Genomic DNA, 22,126 nt, shown 5'->3' with positions numbered 1-22,126 from the left:
GGGTAGATACGTCGTGAAGTTGCCGTTTCGCGATGAAGAGTTGACCTGCAACAACGGGAATTCTCGTGAAATAGCAATAAAAAGGTTAAAGGCACTAGAAAGAAAGTTCACAAAAGATAAGGTACTAAAAGAGAGATATACGGAAGTAATCAATGAATACTTACAGTTAGGTCATATGGTGCCTGTACCAAATCAAGAGATTAGTAAAGAAAGATCAGCTTATCTACCACATCATGCAGTCGTCAGAGAGGATAAGATAACCACAAAGGTCAGGGTGGTCTTCGATGCATCCTGCAAAAATGAAGACGGCGTGTCATTGAATGACAACTTGATGGTTGGACCTACGTTACAGCCAGACCTGCGACATTTGATCATGAGTTGGAGGAAACATCCAGTATGTTTAATAGCTGACATCGTTAAGATGTACCGAATGGTGAGAGTGGCAGAAGAAGATTGCGATTTTCAACGTATAGTGTGGAGAAGTTCGCCGGATAATGATATACGGGACTACAAGCTACTCACTGTCACTTTCGGCACGGCTTCAGCGCCTTATTTAGCAGTCAGAAGTTTAAATCAAGTTGCCACAGATCATAAAGAAGAGTACCCATTGGCCTCAGAGAAAGTCGGAAGGGAGTTTTATATGGATGATCTGATGACGGGATGCCAGACCATAGAGGAGGGTATAAGATTATATCAGGAGATGAACGCACTATTAAAGAAAGGTGGATTCATTCTGCAAAAGTGGTCAAGCAATAAAGATGAATTACTACTGATAATAGATGAATCAGGAAATGAAGAACATAACAAGCAGGACAAAGCGTTAGAATTTAAACAGGACAATATAGTAAAGATATTAGGACTCACCTGGAATAGAAGTCGCGATGAATTTCAATACTCGGTGAAGCTGCCTCCGTTGTCTGCACCTGTAACAAAAAGGAAAATTATATCCGACGTTTCGCGGTTATTCGACCCCCTGGGGTGGATAGCTCCATGCGTAATAAAAGCTAAGATATTCATACAGCGATTGTGGATAGCAGGGACAGGATGGGATGAGGAACCACCATCAAGCATCTTAGAAGATTGGTATACTTACCGCAATGAACTGGCTCAACTTACCAACTTCAGTATTCCGCGGTGGATGTTCACAAGGGCAGATGACGTCGTCACTGAATTGCATGGCTTCTCGGATGCATCCAATGTTGCCTACTCTGCTGTTGTTTATATGCGCGTCATAAACGCAAATTCAGATGTCCATGTCGTCCTAGTTAGCGCTAAGACCAGAGTGTCACCCGTTCGGCAAGTCAGCATTCCACGCTTGGAACTTTGTGGTGCTGCCCTGCTGACTAAACTGTTGGTTGAGGTAGCTGGTGTTTTGAATATTCCCAGGAACGATATAAGAGCTTGGACTGATTCCTCAGTGGTATTAGCATGGCTAAATAAACATCCAAGTAATTGGAAAACGTTCGTGGCGAACCGAATTTCTGAAATCCATTCCAAATTGGAATCCTCGCAGTGGTTTCATGTCTCCACGAAGGACAATCCAGCTGATTGTGCTTCGCGAGGAGTGCAACCATCAGAGCTTGCAGAGTTAGAGCTGTGGAAGTTCGGTCCGAAGTTTCTATGGAACAAAGACATAGCATACAACAAGTTAAAGAACAACGAGACCAATCAAGAACAATCCTTAAGAGTTCATATTGCTACGAGTGAGCTAGAAGTACCGATATTGGACAAATATTCTTCGCTGCAAAGACTGATTAGAGTAATAGCATTTTGCAGAAGGTTTGTCACGAAAAAAGAAATAATCAATAAAGGTCAAGAGCTTAAGCATTTAAATAAATGGGAACTCGATGAAGCGTTAGTGACTTGTATTAAATTAAGTCAAGTTACTGAATTTCAAGCCGAAATAAAAGAAATACATACATACGGACAAATCACCTCCAAATCGTCCAAGCTACTCAGCTTAAATCCTTTCATCGATGAGCAGGGATTACTTAGAGTGAATGGACGAATCACTCATTCACAAGAACCTCAAAGCGTTAAGGAACCCATAATTTTGCCACACAGATCACACCTTTCTGACTTGATAATGGACGACGCTCACAGGAAAACGTTACACGGTGACGCAAAATTGATGCTAAACTTTATCCGATCCGCGTACTGGATTATCGGAGTCAAAAATCTGGTGAAATGTCGTGTTCGCAAATGTGTGGTTTGTGTGCGGCACAAGGCTAAACTGCAGAATCAACTTATGGGCACTCTGCCGGCCGTTAGAGTTACACCCGCCAGAGCGTTTTTAAATAGTGGTGTAGACTATGCGGGGCCCATAATGCTGAGAACCTCTAAAGGCAGGGGTCATAAGGCATTCAAAGGTTATATAAGTTTATTCGTATGTATGGTTACAAAAGCCGTACATATTGAAGCGGTAAGTGATCTTACCTCCAGAGGTTTTTTAGAAGCGTTTAAACGTTTCGTTGCTAGACGCGGTCACTGTGCCAACCTGTATAGTGACAACGGAACTAATTTTATAGGCGCTTCCAAGGAGCTCAAAGAATTGTTCAATGCGGAGAAGTCAACAATGACCAAAGAAGTGGCAGACAGTCTGGCTGTCCGTGGCACTAATTGGCATTTTATCCCTCCCCGCGCACCCAATTTTGGTGGCCTATGGGAGGCAGGCATAAAATCGGTCAAATATCACGTCAAACGCGTAATTGGCGAAGCCACTCTGACATATGAAGAGATGAGCACTGTGCTTAGTCAAATAGAGGCGTGTCTGAACTCGCGCCCCTTGTCCATGGTGAGCAATGATCCAACAGAGGCCGCTCCTTTAACCCCAGGTCACTTCTTAATAGGAGAACCACTTGTGACGATCCCTGAGGCCAATTATGAGAACAGTAATTTGAGTACTTTAAAAAGATGGCAGATCACTCAAGAGATGTTACAGAATTTCTGGAGACGATGGTCGAATGAATATCTAACCCATCTCATGCATCGTTACAAGTGGGCCTTCAAGACCCCTGAACCGGAAATCGGGAACATAGTTTTGGTGAAGGAAGACGATTTACCTCCTAGTAAGTGGCTTTTTGGTAAAATCCTCACCAAATATCCTGGCTCAGATGGATTAACGAGAGTGGTATCTTTGAAATGTAAGAACTCAGTGATAAAACGCCCCACTTCTAAAATTTGTGTGTTACCAGTAAGTGAATAAAGGCAACGCAATAATAATACTGTTTCAAAAATAAACTAATTTACCATAGATGTAATAGCTGCTAGTTGTGTCTAACAGTGAATCTGTTGTTCATTAATATAAGTGTATAGTGGCTAATGTTGCAATGGTGAACAGTCAGAAAGGACATTCGGTCCTTGGTGGGCGGTATGTCCAAGTCATAACTTTAAATACACATAGCGTGTTGGTCGGTTTCCAAATGCACCGAGAGATGGCGCTGTCACCTGTGCAAACTAGCTAACGACTGTTTGTCTTAGAATCTTAAGTGTGTAATTTTATATTTTGTATGTGAGACTTGTTTGGGAGATTATTATAGTTGTTTATATAGTACAAACGGCTTTAATTTCTAAAAGACCTAAAGTACAACCTTGTTCAGGTCCTTTATTACCAAAATATAACGTTTGCCCTTCAAATTAGAAAACTCAGCTCAGTGTTTTTCCGCAACTATTACTGTGTTTCTCGCAGTGGAATCTCTTATAGTCTTGCGACAATAACATATGTACTAGCCTGTGCATAATACACTCTGAACCTTTCCGACTCGCATTTCTTGTTGATTAGGAGAACGAAACAGGTACAAAATATAAAATTCTTTATTTAATAAAAAACTGTACATATAATTTGAGGGATTGTGTCTCCCGGTAAGCAATATACCTATGCCTGTGTTGGGAGGCACCGCTCTTCCGTTATTATTGAAATCTAACTAATACTAAGCTACACTATTTACAAGTCACAAAACATTTACTACCTATACTATTTACAAATAATAATTATATACTAATTACAAGCAATACATTAATTATAACTATTAACTATAAGCAACATAAAGACAACAATAAAATATGTGATCAGAAAAGTACTCAAGCCTGCACGCGTGTGTGTGTATGTGTGTGTGTGTGTGTGTGTGATGGTACTTATCGTAAAAGGCTCTCTGTTTTCTCATATGTTTTAGTTTTGAGCCATTTGGTTACAGTAGACTTACATTCATGGGATTGTTTAGGGGTCATCCATTAATTACGTCACACGAATTTCTAGGTTTTTTGACCTCTCCCCCCTCCTTGTCACACTTGGTCACGTTTGGCAAACCCCTCCCCCCTAGTGTGACGTCACATTTTTTCTACGAAATCGCCAAATCGAATTAAGTATTTTAAGTAAGTACCTAAGTATTATTAATATTTTATCAAAATATTTTTGACGATATAAATATTAGTAATTTTATAACCCAAAACTGCTTAGGAAAGAAAATTAAACGAATAAAAAGGATTATCGTTTTAAAAACTTGTTATTTAAATGTACAGCCAATAAAATAAATTAAATAAATTTTCGGTTACTGATGAAGTTAAAGTGACGTCACAAAGTTTGTGTCTCCCCCCTCCGCCATGTCACAATATGTCACATTTTCTTGACCCCCTCCCACCCCCTAAACGTGTGATGTAATTAATGGATGACCCCTTAGGGTAAATGTTTAGGATTTTATTCATTTTAATATATATGAAAGCGGATTTTGTGTTCAATTGTGAGTTCGCAAAGGTTGTTCTAGTATGACAAGATCTCGCTACATTAATTAACTACCGTTTGATACATTTTTAAGCTTCGTTATAAACTATGCTGAAAACAGTTAACATGTGTAGGTACCGTGGCTGGTAACTAATACACCCCGAATTTGGAATAAAATAGTCTCAGAATGTCACTTACGACCCTACTAAACAAGATACACTATATTATCAAAAAACCCAGCATGGGTGTAAAGGACATCCATAGTGTTTTTGACCAATTCTATAGGACATTAACTTCTTTCGTTTTTAATTTATAGATATGATTGCAATTCAGGTTAAAGAGACTAACATTTTGAGTACTTTTTTAATACACATCAAAAATATAGCTCCATAAACAACAAAAATAAATCAACATTTAAAAAAATCTCTGTCTCCTGAAAAATAGCATTTTGTCCTTTACGCCAATTGAACCCAAAGGTATCGAATATTGTATGGGAGGTCTCAGGTCTGCAATTCTTTTTTAATAGTTTTTATTTTACCGTTCCGTCGCAATGCGTGATTCATGTATCCATGCCAATAAGTTGCCAACTTGCAGCTTTTTAGCACTTACGATCACGAAGCAAAGCCTCGGATCGGACAGACAGGCAGACAGACGAACATGGCGAAACAATAAGGGTTTCTTTGGTGACTACGCAACCCTAAATATCGGACCACTAATAAAACAGTTATTAAGATTTTAATTTGATTGCAGGTTGTAGACGGATATTGAATTCAGTTAGGTACCTAAAGCCAAGAAGTTAAATCACAATAACAGGGAATATGATTCGGTCAAATTGTGTTCTAATGTATGGGGAAGACAAACAAATTATAGCCAGCATTCAATGAATGTAGTATGATACCTTGGGGTATGGTGCTTTCGCACACTAGTGTCCCGACCCCTAAAATAAAAATAAAACTGCCAACCGGGACTTATTTCATGCTAAAAGGGGTGGGGGGATTGCGTCAGGGGGAGGGGGTAGGACGCTAGTGTGCGTAAAGCACCATACCCAAAGGTATCATACTACATTCATAAAATACTGGCTATAGTTAGTTTTTCAAATAACACAATTTGACCGAATCAAATAAGTAAACGCTTAGTGGCGGTAGCGAGCTAACAGGTTACCACCGAAGAATAAGTTTGTACTATAAGAAAAGAACTAGGTGTAGCAAAGCTATACCGGGTCGACCGCTTCGCGAGGCCCGTGAAGGCAAATGACGTGTGCGTCTGTGTGCGCGCACCACACACACAGGGATAGTCCTTCACTACGCAGCGCCGCCCCCGTCAGCGCGACGGCGATATTCACCTCAAAATCTCAAAACTGAGATCGGGCTGACGTCCTGTTTCGTCTTAAATAGAGCGTTGAACGAAGCTGCAGGCGCAGTTCATGCACCCCCTGACCCCGATTAGAGCTTAATTGAATCTGGGATGTCGGTCGCCGTATTCCCTTATAAATACCTACGTTGGAGAGGGGCGCCTGAAGTAATCTAAAATTAACGCGATAGTTTCCGAGTGGGAGTAAAACGTGGCGACCGAGGACGAATAGATGTAGCCGGAGCAAAACTTTGTTTATCTTATCATTCATCATTGGCATTTTATTTTGAAGTGATTTTCATTTGATCAAGTTAGGCGGTCTTCAATTTGGATGCCCATCAGCACGCCGCGCGCCGGGCTGTGCGGACGTGGCTCACTCCGCGATTTCGTCGCTTTGCTAAAGGTAGCTAAAAGTACATCCGTTCCGCCCCAATTTTGGGGAAAGCCATAAGCCGCGCGTGGCGCTGCCACCACCTAATAGCGGCCATATCTGTGCTGATCGTAACAGACGCGTTTTGTTAGAGAGTGAGTCTTCTATACCTAGTACTATTATTTATTCCGTGATATCACTAAATACTCTAATACTTTGCGGTTTTTAAGCCAACCCGTTAGTTAATCCATAGTCTGAGTTGTATCTAATTAAAACTTTAAATAAGTAGGTAAAATAAATATTTATCATACCTAATGTAGTAGGGATAGCAGGATATCAAATTCCGAATTGATTAAGCCCGTGAATATTGCCCAGGTGAGCAGATGACCCAGATTCCTACATAAACTGAGCTGAGCTAGAAAATAGCTGTAATTTATTTTAACTAGGTACTAAAACTGTTTTCACCGCCACTAGACTCCTAACAATTCACCGTCCAATCAAATCAAAACGAACTAAACGGGTAACCCAAATCGTTCACACTTAGGTATAATATCCTCAGGAAAGAGTTTTGGTTTGCCTTTCCTCTTACATAAAATCATAGGTTCTTTCTCGACACATGAATTTCATCCCTCCGCATCACATACCTACCTATATACCTACCGTGCAAGGCGATCGTGTGGAAGATCTAATAAGACGTATTGGTCCCATACATAATACATATTAGGTAATATTAATTTAATTAATATGGATTTCCGCAAAGTAACGCCTGATTCTATTCACTAGTAAATATTATGACTTATAATCTGTAACCAATGGCAGAGACAAATACACAGATATACATGTGAAACCTATAAATACGTATTTTCTGTTTGCATCGTTAACTTGTTTTGTTAACCATTTATCAGTAATTCCTATCTCCGTGAGTTATAAAATAGGTACACAGCATTTGTGTATCATGAGCAGCCATTATGGAAGTCGATAACTAGACTTAATTATAGTGCCATAGGTTTCCTCATTACGTGGAGTCATATAATTAGCATGCGCTCTGTGCTCGCTCACTGATAAACAGATAAAACCATACCTTGAACTGCAGCACTATAATAACGGCAACACTAATTGACCATTGGTGGCCTTATAAGGTATACGAAGGGTTTTTCCCACTTGTTACCACCAAGTTGTCACCAGTGGCATATTTTTTTTAAGTGTCACGTGTCTCCTACTCAGAAGAACTCGGAAAAAAATCCCAGTAGTTACCGTTAGTTACAAGTGGAACAGAAAGGCAACACGTCGAACGTGGTTCGCGGTAGGCCCTCAGACTCGATTTGGTGGTAATTAGTGGGAATTTGTCTCTCGATAGTTACCAACCGAATTTTGTTTTGTCCGGCCGTATGATTTATTGAAATTGAAAGTCTTTATTTCAGGTCTGTCGTTTATCCTACTAAACTGTTCCTGTAACAATATTTACTGCGCATTACCTAACTATCAAGTAACTTATCTAATTATTGCGTTTGAATAATTTAAATATGTACGTTCTGTTTAGAACCCAGGATATTTGATCAAGTATATATAATACAATACTCATGCGTTGCATATTACGTAGTCATATCAAAAAGCCAAATTACCTATAGGCAAGCATATCGGTGTCGGTGGTAACAAAGCAAACATGTGAACTGCAAAACGTAATTCAAGACCAAAAAAAGTAAGACAATGTTGCCACTGCAATAATTTGTTTGTTAAATAGTAAATTCATTTTGATAAATAATCACGCTAAAATTATTTATTTATTAGTAATTTTACTCCTACGATTCAAAAAAGTACTTTTACTTACTTATTTTTACATAAATACAAGGCGCGCTAGTGAAAAAGTGGCAACATTTTCTACATTTTTGGTCTTGAATTACGTTTTGCAGTATATGTAGACATGTAAAAACGTTTACGAGTACAATAAGCGCAGTTCATTTAGCATAAACCGATCGTTAGCCAGTGCAATCAGAGGACAATGGATGGGCGCCTGGCCTGAGCACGCTGTATGCTCACGCTGAAATATCTTTACGAAAACTACAGAATCTATGCAACAATTCACTGCACAAAACCCGGCCAAGAGCAATTCGTCCACAAAAAATTTAAATAATGAGATCTTCGCATTGGATGCGGATTTAACTTCGTCTCCTGTTAAATATTTAAAGAATTAATGTTACATTCATTTTCCGATGTTCATTTACATTTTTACATAACTGTCATTTTTCAATTATGAATTAAAATCACTTAAATTCCTATGATTATCTGACTAATAAAACAATCCTCGTGGAATAATAGCTAATTACGGACATTAAAAAACAATTATTACATGATTAGTATCCGTTCGATGTCATCGCAAGCGCAAGCTAAATCAGACTGTATAATCTATGCTACAAGGTGATTATTTGGTTGTGAGCATTAATTAACAGAGATTGGAGATAATCGCTTGCAAATTTTTATTTAATACAATACTCGTTTTAATATTCAATTGAGATAGTAGGCGTGTACATATGGCCCGTGATGTTTTTGTTTCCATATCCATATTCATGTAATAATCCATATCGTATCTAGCCGTAATATTTGATGCATCTTAACGTGCTTTTTCCGTAGGAGCTAAGCGAACCAGTTTTTTGAATCCATTGGAAATATAAGAAACAATGTTTTAAAATTGTGAAAAAAATATATCTTATACTTAAGGATCTGCCAGATACGTTTTGGATCTCAAAAACATGATTAGATAAACTTTGCTCGATAGAAAAAAAATCCAAAGTTACGCCTTTTTTTAACAATAAATCAAAACCAGAGCTACAATACAAACTTTTTTGACTTGTTTTTTACATAAATGTATAGGTAATAAGATAATCTAGATGTTTTGGATCACTTTGTCTCGGTAACATCATTAAAATAATTTCTATGTTTCAATACCTACTAAATCCGCAAGCGCCATCACTCGCGAACGCACTTACGCCCTCTTCAGTCGCGCGGCAGCGCTTGTAGAGGACGGACCTGCGTCAGTGTGTTCCGCGCGGTCTAGTGATTTTACCATTTACAAACAATGGGAAACAAAGCATATGAAACGTAAGAAAAAGTCACTAAGTGCTATAAAAACACACTTTCTGATAACAGAAGCTCTAATACTTTACGAGGTGTTTGAAAGCGCCTAGCTTTACTACATCAACAGTTAAAATATTTCAGTATTTTCACTAGGTCAGCAACCAATTTCAATGTAGGTAAATAATATTATATTCCTAGATAATATAATTGTGAGTATGTAAGTATGATATATTTACAGTATTTCACCTTTACTGATATACCTACGTCAGATCTGCAAAATGATTATATTCCTTCGTGCTCTTTGACTCCTTTGAAAATCAGAAATTATTTATTTGGATTGACACAGTATGGGGATGTATAGTGTTACGCTTTTAGTATGAGGGTGCCGAAGGCGCCCGGCTTTGGATCGCATGCAACGTGCCAGGCCCGTCAAGCGTGCAAATTCATCATCATAATCATAAATTTATATAAATATAAAATGTCAAATTGAAATAATTGAAAAAATTACCATAATAGGCATATCGCAATACAATTATTTAAGAACTAAATACATATCACTAATTTTAATATTTGACCACGGTCGACATGAATTAAATATAATTGAGAGTTCAAGGTGCCTACAGGCAGTTCATCTTGCGCTTGGTTGTATTAGTCTTGTTCGAGAAACTGAACACGGTGAAAAATAGAGATTAGAGAAAGATAGAAAAAAAATCCAAAGTTACGCCTTTTTTTAACAATAAATCAAAACCAGAGCTACAATACAAACTTAAAGTGATTGTTAAATAATTAGACTGTTTCTGTACTTTGTGTTTTCTTTTGTAGGTTTCTATACCCACGGGTGCCAAACGTTACAAATATGTTATAAATACTAAGCCTATAGAGTTAGACCAAATCAAAATCGTTGCAGACTTATCTTTGTCTAGCGCTGCCAATCAATTAAATTCCATCATCCGCTCCTCCATCTGACCTTTAACTGAGTTTTCCCTAAACCCGATAAAAAAAATTTTAAATTTTTTTTTTGTGAGTACCTCTTATAATGAAGGATATTTTTGCTGAGTATCAACATCCTACTAGTAACAGTTTTTGACTTATGATTTTAATATTATTTTTCTTTAATGTATTGTTTTACGGGATGTATTCAAGCGATTTGCTGAAATTTATTGAATAGTGTTCTTTATTTAGGTATGCCTCGATACTCAAAAACCGAATACCATTTGTCATATAAAAAAAATTACTCTCTACTCAACCGGTGTTTTACAATGTAGTATACAAACACTTCGATTATGATTGCGTTTTCTTATCAGGTTGTCGTATTTAAGAGTAAAATGCTTATCTCTCACCCCGATTGATTAAGGTTCTACCTACCTACCTACCTACCTTACCTACCTACCTACCTACCTACCTTACCTACCTACCTACCTACCCTACCTACCTACCTACCTTACCTACCTACCTACCTTACCTACCTACCTACCTACCTTACCTACCTACCTAACTACCTACCTTACCTACCTACCTACCTACCTACCTACCTACCTACCTATACCTTACCTTACCTACCTACCTTACCTACCTACCTACCTACCTTACCTACCTACCTACCTACCTACCTTACCTACCTACCTACCTACCTACCTTACCTACCTACCTTACCTACCTACCTACCTACCTTACCTACCTACCTACCTACCTACCTACCTTACCTACCTACCTAACTACCTACCTTACCTACCTACCTACCTACCTACCTACCTGCCTTACCTACCTACCTACCTACCTACCTACCTATACCTTACCTTTATATGAACAATACCTTACCTTAATTGACCGTCACCTTAAAAATGTTTATTTCCTTTCGGTACTTTAATTCTACTACGCTGCCATTAAATTAAAACGTTGTTACCGATCACTAAATAATAAGTGCACATGGCTCTGTAAAAATAATAATTTTAAATATAATGATCAGAAACACGTAATGAAAAAAATACATACATATACAATAAAAACTATAAAAACGTGACCCTTGCACGGTATGGTTAAAATACTGCCATCATAAGATCCTTATACTGTGACCCGTTTGCTATCGCCGCCGCGCACAGCGCGCGCTCACGAGCTCGTCGAGCGGATCGGGACGCGCGGGCGGGGCTTCACGGTTTGCCGCGCACCTCACCCCCTCAGATTCGTTGATGAGTCGAATCATATCGCCTTAAAGTTCGAATCGAGCCGTGTAGACTATATGACCTAAATAACTAACAACATTTTAAGCTGGCTCGGTTAGACTTCTCTATCGTTGTAAAAAGCAGACATCTGATTTTCGGGAGCAAAATTAATCAAATAATCAGGTACAGTTGACGTCAAATATATGTTTACATTTCGTTTATCGGTTTGTTTCAATTTGCCTTATTACAAAGGAGTAAGGTGCAAAAGTGTAAACATATCTTTGACGTCGACTGTACGGAGTTCCTTCATCGGTAAACAAAATAATCGATGCTATATATACTATATGTACTAGTGATTACTCCAAATTTTGCTTGTAAAAATATAATTGTATAAAAAAGTGTTCAGACCAGGCCAGTAACTGGCCGCCCTAAACTAAGCTAAGGTGTAAGCAAAGGTGGTCAGATATTGAATACTGGCCAGTTATTGAAACCTTATGCTAAAATGAATTCTGTTTATAGGGGAATAGAATTCATTTTTAGTTTAGGGCGGCCAGTTACAAAAAGTGGCAAATTACCTAGATTAGTAATCTTATAATTAAACAAAGTACCAATCAAAGTAACGTTGTCCTCAAGAATCCGATGTCTGGTGGTTATTAAGGTTAACGATGGTACATTATACCAAACGGCTGACTAATCTTGATGTGTAATAAACTAATAAAGTCGTAAACAATCGTGGCAGTGTGTTTAGTAAACGAAGCATCCACAATGTTTCAGTGACTGTCAGTCAAAAAGAGTCAAGATCAATGAAAATGGGTCACGTATACTCTTTGAATTGCGGTTTCGCGATAAAGATTTAGAGGAATTGTGTTTCAATTAAGATCAGTATCGTGACTTTAATACATAATATAATATTTAAGTAGGCAAACAATGTTTTAATTCGATAGCTTGCTCGCAATACCCGTGTGAAATATGTATAATATTTAAATAGGCAAACAATGTTTTAATTCAATAGCTTGCTCGCAATACCCATCTGAAATACTAGCACGTTCACCGTTAACGACACTATGTCATGCGGTTGAGGTTGCAGTATGTCACCGCAGAGTTTAGTGTCAATACTGTGAGTGCAACCTACTTAAACCTGGGACTTAAAGGCACCTATGTGCACTCAGAAGTGGCTGTATTATTGATGTTCTATCTCTTATTATATGTAGTTTACCGACTATGTCATTGAATGTTGGGAATATGTTGGCATTTTACTTTTAGTTAATCTAGCTGTACTTTATGCATTTCATTTTTCATTGTCTAATCTAATCGAAAGATTAGCTCTGGAAGTCGCCAGCATCATGCTGAGAAAAGGCTATTTTGTGGCACTTTCTCGCTTCTGTTTATTTGTATAGGTACTATTAATTTCTTCCTGTTCGTGTTAGTTAAAGTACATATGTACTTACCTACATATTATATTATATTAACTGCAAGCACAATACCAGAATCACGTCAATGTATGATCGGAGTTAGATGAACTGGTGATATAAATAGAAGATGCCTTTGGCATCGTTTATCGAGTTTTTCATTACGGGGGTAGAGGGAGCGACGACCTGCCATCGATATAAACTGGGTTAAAGGTACGCTATATATAGCCACTATAATACACGGGTCATTCTATTTTCACTTTCTTTGCCGAATCAAATAGATGGACGTTTATTCAACTGACATAAAAAACAGAGTTTAGAAATATTACATTTGAAAAGTATTCTATATCCTATCTACCTACTAACAAATCTGGATGACATCATTCGAATTCAAACTCAAAGACTCAAATACTGCAATTGGTTTCCCTGCTAAATAATATAAATAAAAACATTTCTAACATTTTCATCGTGTCTTGTGCCTCATAAAACCCGGCACCAAGCTAGAAAAAAACATATATCGTTATAAATAAACCGATGTCTACCATCCCAACGTCGTTGTTTTGATCGCAATGTCACCTTCACGAGATCATTGCGATTCTGAGGTAATAAATACATATTACGAATTCCTGAACGGCAAAATATATAACTGATAACTTAGTCAAATATGAACTGTAAACAAAAAGAATTAATCCATATGGTTATTTTATAAACAGAGACAAGGTAAATTGTTAAATGTATAATGAAGCCTCATGAAGGTCAGCTACCGCTCCGTTGGTGTATTGAGGAAGGGCAGGCTACAGGTCAGCTACCGATCCAAAAATGTCGAAATACATTAGTTTATAGTTTTAGTAATCTCTACCTGATTGAATACTTGTCAGCTGATGCCCTGTAGTAATTTAACCTAAATAAACCTTGTTATTTTATTCCGTCAGCCGCCAAAGCATCTTCAGCAACCCCAGAAACTAATATGAGAACTCTAAGTACCCGTGATAGGCGACTTATCAAGGTTTGAATTGCTGTAAACCTAGTTTATTGTTTTTAAAAACATTGATTGTTGATTTACTACAAGTGTCTCGTATTGAGGGCACCCTATAATAAACTGTACCATTACCCTGGTGCCCTTTAATACCGGGAAAGGTGAACTGGCTGATAATACAGGCAAGCACGTTGTACATATTTATTGTTCTCTATTTAGTCAGTAGTACTAGTACTCAAGGGCCACGAAACGCACGCTTCGAGCGTTCACGCTTGACGCTGACGCCAACCGCTATACGAGTAGGTACTCGTAAATTTGTTTTAACCGATATACGACCATCTCTTCAAAGTATTAGATGGGGCATTTTTGGCCAAAGTGACCTAAAATTATAGCTTACCTATAAATAAAAGATTTGAGTATATAAACTGTTGACAAAATCCTGGGTTACCATAATGTAAATTGTAAATAACCAGAGAGAAAAACAACTATAGTTTTGTATGGAGAAGCGTTAGTTGACTATCCTTTTAATTACAAACGGAATGAAACCCGATTGCAATAATATGTATGGCTATTTCACGCCGACTGCATTCCAACTGCAACGTCTGCGTGCAGTTCCCGTACAAGTTGCAGTTGGGTTGCAGTCCGTCTTTATCGGCCCTTAGTGTAGACGGACTCTAAGTACGTACAATAGTGAATAATGGCCTGTGCACACCGGCTTGCGTGTGCGTGTCGTGCACGAGCTCGTGCGCTAAAATGTTGGAGCCGCACACGTCACGCAAGCGGTGTGCCGTCTCTCATAAGGATCTGTATACTACAACGCCGCACGTGCACTTTACGCACACGCAGCCGGTATGCACAGGCCTTAAACAATGAATCTGACCTCATCGAAGTTATCGACCATGAAGCATATGTGGGGGTAGGTGATCTCTTCGCCTTCGCCTTTTGTGTCCATCTTGCGGCGGCTGGGCGACGCGTATACCTGCGCATAAGAGACACACTTAGCCAATGAAGTTAGACTGTTTATTCCACATATACAGGTTGTTTGTTCCACCAATTATTAAAGAATAGTGAAAGTTACTCAGTATGGCTAAGGATTAACAAAACAGCTTGTATATAGACACTGGAAATTGCACCACAAAGATTTAACACTAGGTTTTTTTTCCTATAAAAAGGTCGCTTAATTTAGGATTAAACATAGTAATACAGCATAATATTCTCCGACATTGTAAACAGGTAGAAGTATACAGGCACCAATACCTAAGGACTCCGTACTCCGTGCACACTGAAGGAGGCAGTTAGCAACCTGAAGACACTGCTAGGTTTCATGAAGGAGCGGGGGTGGCTAGAGTAGTGATACCTCGTTTTCACGCAAAATAGGCACAATGGTTGTCGGTTTGCGGAAAATGCCCAGTATAACTAGCTAACTATTAACTATAGCATTATAAAGCGAAAGCCGTAAACTTAATAAGAAACAGGTCAGTCATCCGCGCCACAAAGTTCCTCTGTTCTATAGAGATATATTCGTAGAAAGTGTACAAACCAATAAACTAACACAAAATAAAATAAATCCAATCACGCTTTATCCGGAGCAGAGGCGCAGTATACCTACTTATAGTTGATAATTCTCAAAAATAAGTTTAATTCTCAGGCCACGGACTGGACGCATCCGGCGCGCGGTGCGGTGAGCAGCAAATCGAGACCAATCAAACATTTGTAAGAGCTCATATTGAATGGCTTTGATTTGCCGCTCGCCGCGCCTGGCGCCGCGTGCGTCAATAGTGTGAGGGCACCTGCACCGAGCGACCAAAGGATCCGGGTGCGGGCGTGTCTCCACGTCATAAAGGGCCGAAATAGACCAGACGAGTGCATCCAACCCGCCTCACTCGCGAACGATAGAAATAGTGGCTTGTAACGCCGTCCACACTAGAAATGGGCCGAATATTCGGTAATTATTACATATTCGGCATAATGGGTAAGTTTTCCAATGTCCGTAAATATTTTTTATTATGTTTGTTTGTTGCAACAATGTAAAATCTAAGCTCCTCCAGTACTTCTCAAATACTCTCTTCCATTTTTAACGTTTTCCCGTTGTATTTAAAACACATGATTCATCATATCCATATATTATATGATTATCCATAGGATATTTCGATTGGAGTGTTGAAAATTTGGTTGCGCGTCCCTTGCCTTTTTGATCTGTTTGTTTCTAGGGGATCGCCTAGGAAGCGATTTATCTTCGGCTGCTAATATAATTAAAGTGTTTTCAAATAAAGAAAACTATGAAAACAGATTATATCGCGTATAATGAATTGATAATACATCCCGACATTTCGAACCCTTTACAGCGTTCGTGGTCAACGGATAACGGGTCATTGTCATCCTACGTAGGTATGTGATGTTTTAGTTCAATCGAATAATGGGAAGTGGGTTTAACTGAGCTTGCAAGATTTGACAGGAACATACAATACCTTCACGGAGAGAGCCGACCCCAAATGAAATGGGATGTGGCTAGGCAAAGCGAGAGAGATACAAAACATACATACAATCACTACAAGTAAAATAAAAGCTTGTAAAAACGAAACTGATTACACAACAATAACATTTGAGTTTTGTTAGTCGATCGATAGTTTTAGATAACAATGCAAAATGTTAAAAGCATACCTAGCATGCATGTCGTTATCTTAAGCCGATAGCAACTTTCTTGCCTGAATTGTTATCATTATCAATGCAACAATAAGATATCGTTCACAGGACTTCCTTCGCCGAGACTTATCCATTATCTCTTCTGTTATCAATCCTTATCTAAACGCTGATCCATTCCTATCTTATTTGCCAGAGATCTGTCATAAGGGAGTAAGAAATACTCAATTTTGGAATTTAAGTAAGTACTAGGAAGGCAAAGAAGCGCTGGTAGCCTAGCGGTGAGAGCGTGCGACTTGCAATCAGGAGGTCGCGGGTTCAAACCCCGGCTCGTACCAATGAGTTTTTCGGAACTTATGTACGAAATATCATTTGATATTTACCAGTCGCTTTTCGGTGAAGGAAAACATCGTGAGGAAACCGGACTAATCCCAATAAGGCCTAGTTTACCCTCTGGGTTGGAAGGTCAGATGGCAATCGCTTTCGTAAAAACTAGTGCCTACGTCAAATCATGGGATTAGTTGTCAAGCGGACCCCAGGCTCTCGTGAGCCGTGGCGAAATGCCGGGATAACGCGAGGAAGAAGAAGACTAGGAAGGCAAACAAGAGTACGAGCCGCGTGATGGAAAGCGGAAGCAGTCAGAAGAGTCGAAGGATATATGGTGAGAATATTTATAAATATATGTATCTGTATTTAACTTTGAGGAATTCAAGGTTAAGTTATGTCTTTTTCGTATCTGGGTCTGGGAGTATAGATACTTTCTACTGTCGCCAGATCTCACATATATTTACAATACAACTATTTTCACGAAGCTTTTAAGTTTATGGATTCTCTCAAATACGATATTGTTTGGTTTCAGATTTATACCCCCTTCATATTCACAAAATTCTGCAATCCTCAAGATTTGTCTCGTTTTTACAAACAAAAATATCCAAATGACGGAAAAGGACAAACGATAATCACTGGCTTAAGAGCTAGAAGGGGTTTATTTTTTTCACTACGTGCAATCGAGTGTCCCAACCGTCCCAAGCTTCTTCAACGATACAGAGTACAGACATAGCTGTATAGAAAAGTGGATACTCATTTTAGGGACCTAACTTTTTATTTACTAACGGCAATTCTCATGACCATCTTGAATCTAGTATCCTCGCAATAAGGTAACGAATTGTCGGTTAACACTGTGGGCGGTACAGTGACATTTCTAACGATTACAGTTAATATTTTATTAACTTCCTACCGTCAGCTCGCGTGGACGTTGACAGACAATACAAATAGCCTTCTTAAGATTCTTCTCTTTATTTTGATTGTTTACGTTTTCATGAAAAAATTCACACGGAAACTTAACTATCTACTTATGCAAGGGCAGACTCCAACAAAACAAGGTTAAAGTTGGCTCTATAGAAAAAAAACACGAAAAAATGTCTGATTTTCATTTACCTTTTCAGTTGTATATCGTACCCTGCAATACATAACAGTATAATTTTAGTATAAAATAGCTAGTGATAGGGCCGACGAGAGATCTGATGAGCAAAAATTTAAGCAGAAGTATATTTTCAAAAAAAAGTTAACACCCACACAAAACGCACATCTTTTGTTACCTGATTTCCTAGCTTTACGCCCCCTCTTAACATTAAATAATATAACATATAGACGCAAGAGAAACGGTTCGATACATACAGTAATTTAGTTACATAGTACAAACGACTACCGTGTAATGTCTATCTACACACACTGCACTATGAATCCTTTACGAAGAGCGCAAGGCAAACACGTTACTGCAATTTTACATATAAAATGCAATGCTGAATTGCATCTTACAACTTTTACACCTATACATGAGTATTACGACGTCTCATGTTCACCTCTGCAAATAAAGAGATATTTTTAGGTTACATATTACACGATAACAGGTCATAAACGTGAACGCAACTGAAATGTACGATTACGATCCATAATATTTTTGACTCAGCTCAGCTATTAGAAAAATACTGTAAATCAGTAGGGGTTACACCTGAGTGGTGACCATGAGTTATGTCTGTCCGCTAGCTATTATCAGCTCGCCCCGTGCAATACAACATGGGAAACTGATAACGCGAGCTCAAGGGTTTTATTGCCCTAGTCGTCTTTTGGGTTGAGGGCGAGTACTCGTATAGCATAGCGCGGGTGCATGGAGCGGACGCACGCACGCGGGGACACGGGTGCCATTGCAGGTAAAATTCGTCGCGCGCGCCCGCGTCGGCGTCTTTCCGTTGCTCATACAATTTTTCGTTAACTCGCTCCTTGCAACCGCGCCAACAGGCGGACGACCAATCTATGTTCTATCTTGTAGTTCGAGTGATCCGCTGATCTGTTGACCTCTACAATGAGTTTAAATACAGTAATCGCTGGCGGCGGAACGATTCGTTAAGGATAATTTCGCTTTCGACAATTGAAATCGCACCTAACTGGTCCCAATCTAGTTGGCCTACTTCTGCGTTGTATACGTATCAAAATTGTTTCAACAATGAAGATTTTTAAAAGACTAATTGGAAAATAGAAAAGAACTTATAATTTTAATACTATACAACTATGATCAGAAATTATCATATCACGAATGAATGTCGACCTGATAAGTAGGTAAAGGTAAGTACGGTTGTTATGTTAACAATATATATTGAGATATTTTCGAGCATAAATAACTAATACATATATCACTGGTGAACATTTTTGCTACATCTTGTTGAATCCGACAAAATAACGCCATACACTCACGTCATCACACGAATTTCGGTAAACAGACCTATAAAATCAAACCTGCGTTAACGATTTCAATAACATTTGCCTATCTACTCTTTATTGCTTATCTCAAAACTTTTAAGATCATTAAAACTACACTCATGGACAAATTTAGAGGAACTCAAAACAAGACAAAGTTACGATGGAATCGATCATCCCTAACTTTTCGTTTTCGATCCTGGCCGCGTAGCCAACATGCCAATCGCTTAGGCTCCGTAGCGATCGAAACCCAACTGTCACTGTCGCACTAATAACTAGGGAAGAGTCAAGAGTGATAGAGAGACACAAAGCATTTTGTTGTAGTAGCGATAGCGATTGTCACCTTGGGTAGCCGGCAGTTCTGCTAGTCTGGTATACTGGCTGGTCCGACGACGATGGTATAGTCTCTCTCTCTCAGCCTATGCTGCACTGACAAGCGGCTCTTGCCAAACTATGTCGTCGGGCTACTACTCATTTTCAAGAAATGGGCCATTTATGTCTGCTAACTACGGCTCGTACTGCTGCAATTTCGTCGCTATGCTACAGGTAGCTAAAAGTCCATCCGCTCGACCCCAATTTTGGGGTTTGCCATAAGCCGCGCGTGGCGCTGTCGCCACCTATAGCGGCCATATCTGTGCTGATCGTGACAGACGCGTTTTGTTAGAGAGCGAGTCTTTTGTACCTAGTACTATTATTTATTCTGTGCTAATATTTAAAAAATATTGCACAAAATACAAACAAATGTACAAATGGTGGACTTGATGCCCTAGTGATATTGTCTACCAGTCACCTACCTAATCATAACGAACGCGAAGGGGCGCGATGCGGCGCGGCGCCGAAGAAACAAACCTATGAGTCCTATGACCGCGTATCGGTCCGTGATCGAGATGCGAAACCGAAGCGGTTATTTTTTGGGATAAGAAACGGAAGGGCATACGGGACGTAAGCCCGACTCGGTCTTGGCCGTTTCTTTATGAATAGTGAAGCAGGTAGGCCGGAAGGGTCGGCGGTCCCCAATTCCCCATTACGCAACTCCGGAATCCGTCACCAAATTGGTACGAAATATACCCAGCTAGGGCAATTTTGTATCGCAAACCGAATAAGAATAAAAATTATTGTGAATGACAATTTATATTATTCTTGATATTCGCGAATATTTTTTTATTCCTCGTTCATTTAATTAACCTTTATTGATTGCTATAGTCCGTTTTTTTTAGCATTAGAAAGAACTTCGCAGAAGTAAGCTTGTGGTTCCAAATCCGGCACTTTTAGCGGTAATAATTTGAAGTAAATTATATGTATTGACCATGCTACATTAGATAATTCAATAATTATTAACAATTAAAGAGCCTGATAAAAACTGCACGCTTGCTTCTGTGGAGTTCTTTCTAATGCTAAAAAAAACGAACTATAGCATACCTTTCTTTGAAGTCGGTTTTCCTTTTTTTTATCTGAACAATGGACCATGGTTTGGCACACGAATAACCTACTTAAATTAAACTACTATTAGTTTAGCTATTTACAACTATCTTAAATCCAAAAGTTCCTAATTCATACAGCACAGTCGAATAATACAGGATGAAATTATTATCATCAACCATATTCTGATAAGACTCTGCATCCAAAAATGATAAGGTTAGACGAGACAGTCACAGTCAGATAACTGGTGATGTAAAGCGAATTGAAATAATTCAAGATTGAAATTGAAACCGCATGATGTGCACTTACCAATAGACATACTACATATATACGAAATGAACTATACCTAAGATGCGATTGCCCTGAAATGTAGTGTCAAATACCGAATACCAATCACCAAATATTCGGCCACGCTTCACGCTTTCGGTCTGTGACGGCCTGGCCACGACATTGGTCTAAGGCGATCGGCGGTAAGTCGCAAAAACAATAACCCGGCGACGCATAATGCATGCCACGAGCCTTGTCGCTGAGCGGCAACGCGCGCGGCGTGCACCGGGCGACCGGCGGCGGCGGCGAGCGGGGAGGGGCGCGACTCGAACATTTGTATCGGGCAGCGCGGGCGATGCCACGACTAAAGAGCGGTGCGACCGGCCTAGGCGGCGCGACGGATCGAGCGGGGCGATGCGGAACAAAACATTTTGTTTTTTTTTCGAGCGACATGGAGACGGAAGGGTTTTTTATTGAAATTTTAAATGTACTTTCGCGTATTTAAGTATGTTGTGACGTCTCCGCACTTATTCTTGTGTAAGTACTCGTTTTTTTGGGTGCTTTATATATACAATATATAAAATACTAAACTAGATTTAGATAAATCTGTCGTCCTGTATTTAGCCAATGCAGCCATTGACAAACAATGAAATATATTCTAAGCACTTTTGAAAAAAAAACATGATTTTAAATACGTCTACGTACCAGCCGCTCCTAGTCGCTGCCGCCGCTACTGAAAGTACGTGGCATGCCTGGCGGTCGCTCGCGTTTTCCGCCTCGCCCGCCGCCCCGCCGATCGCCTTAGACCAATGTCGTGGCCAGGCCGTGAACATTTTGAGCGAATTATATATTTTTACATAAAAACTGTGCGCTTAGGCTTACCTACTATGCTTAAAATAAGGTACTGTGCATAATTTGACGAAGCCGTGTTGCAGATGTTTTTTGCTTGATTAGATTGACGATACTTATTGCTTAATCAATGTACAGTCAGCA

At 39.2% G+C, this 22,126-nt stretch overlaps 1 protein-coding gene across 1 annotated transcript in view; it reads right to left on the bottom strand.

The window, feature by feature from the left end:
* Positions 1–22,126, bottom strand: part of LOC134666502 (uncharacterized protein KIAA0930 homolog) — a 75,263-nt gene that overhangs the window by 37,698 nt on the left and 15,439 nt on the right. The window contains exon 4 of the mRNA XM_063523682.1: positions 14,934–15,032. Within this exon, the coding sequence (XP_063379752.1) occupies positions 14,934–15,032 (99 nt within the window). The remainder of the gene's footprint in view (positions 1–14,933; positions 15,033–22,126) is intronic.

The sequence above is a fragment of the Cydia fagiglandana genome, chromosome 8, assembly GCF_963556715.1.
Source record: "Cydia fagiglandana chromosome 8, ilCydFagi1.1, whole genome shotgun sequence".
Lineage (NCBI taxonomy): Eukaryota > Metazoa > Arthropoda > Insecta > Lepidoptera > Tortricidae > Cydia > Cydia fagiglandana.
Note: the sequence above shows the minus strand (reverse complement) of the source record. Positions and strands in the feature narration are given on the sequence as shown.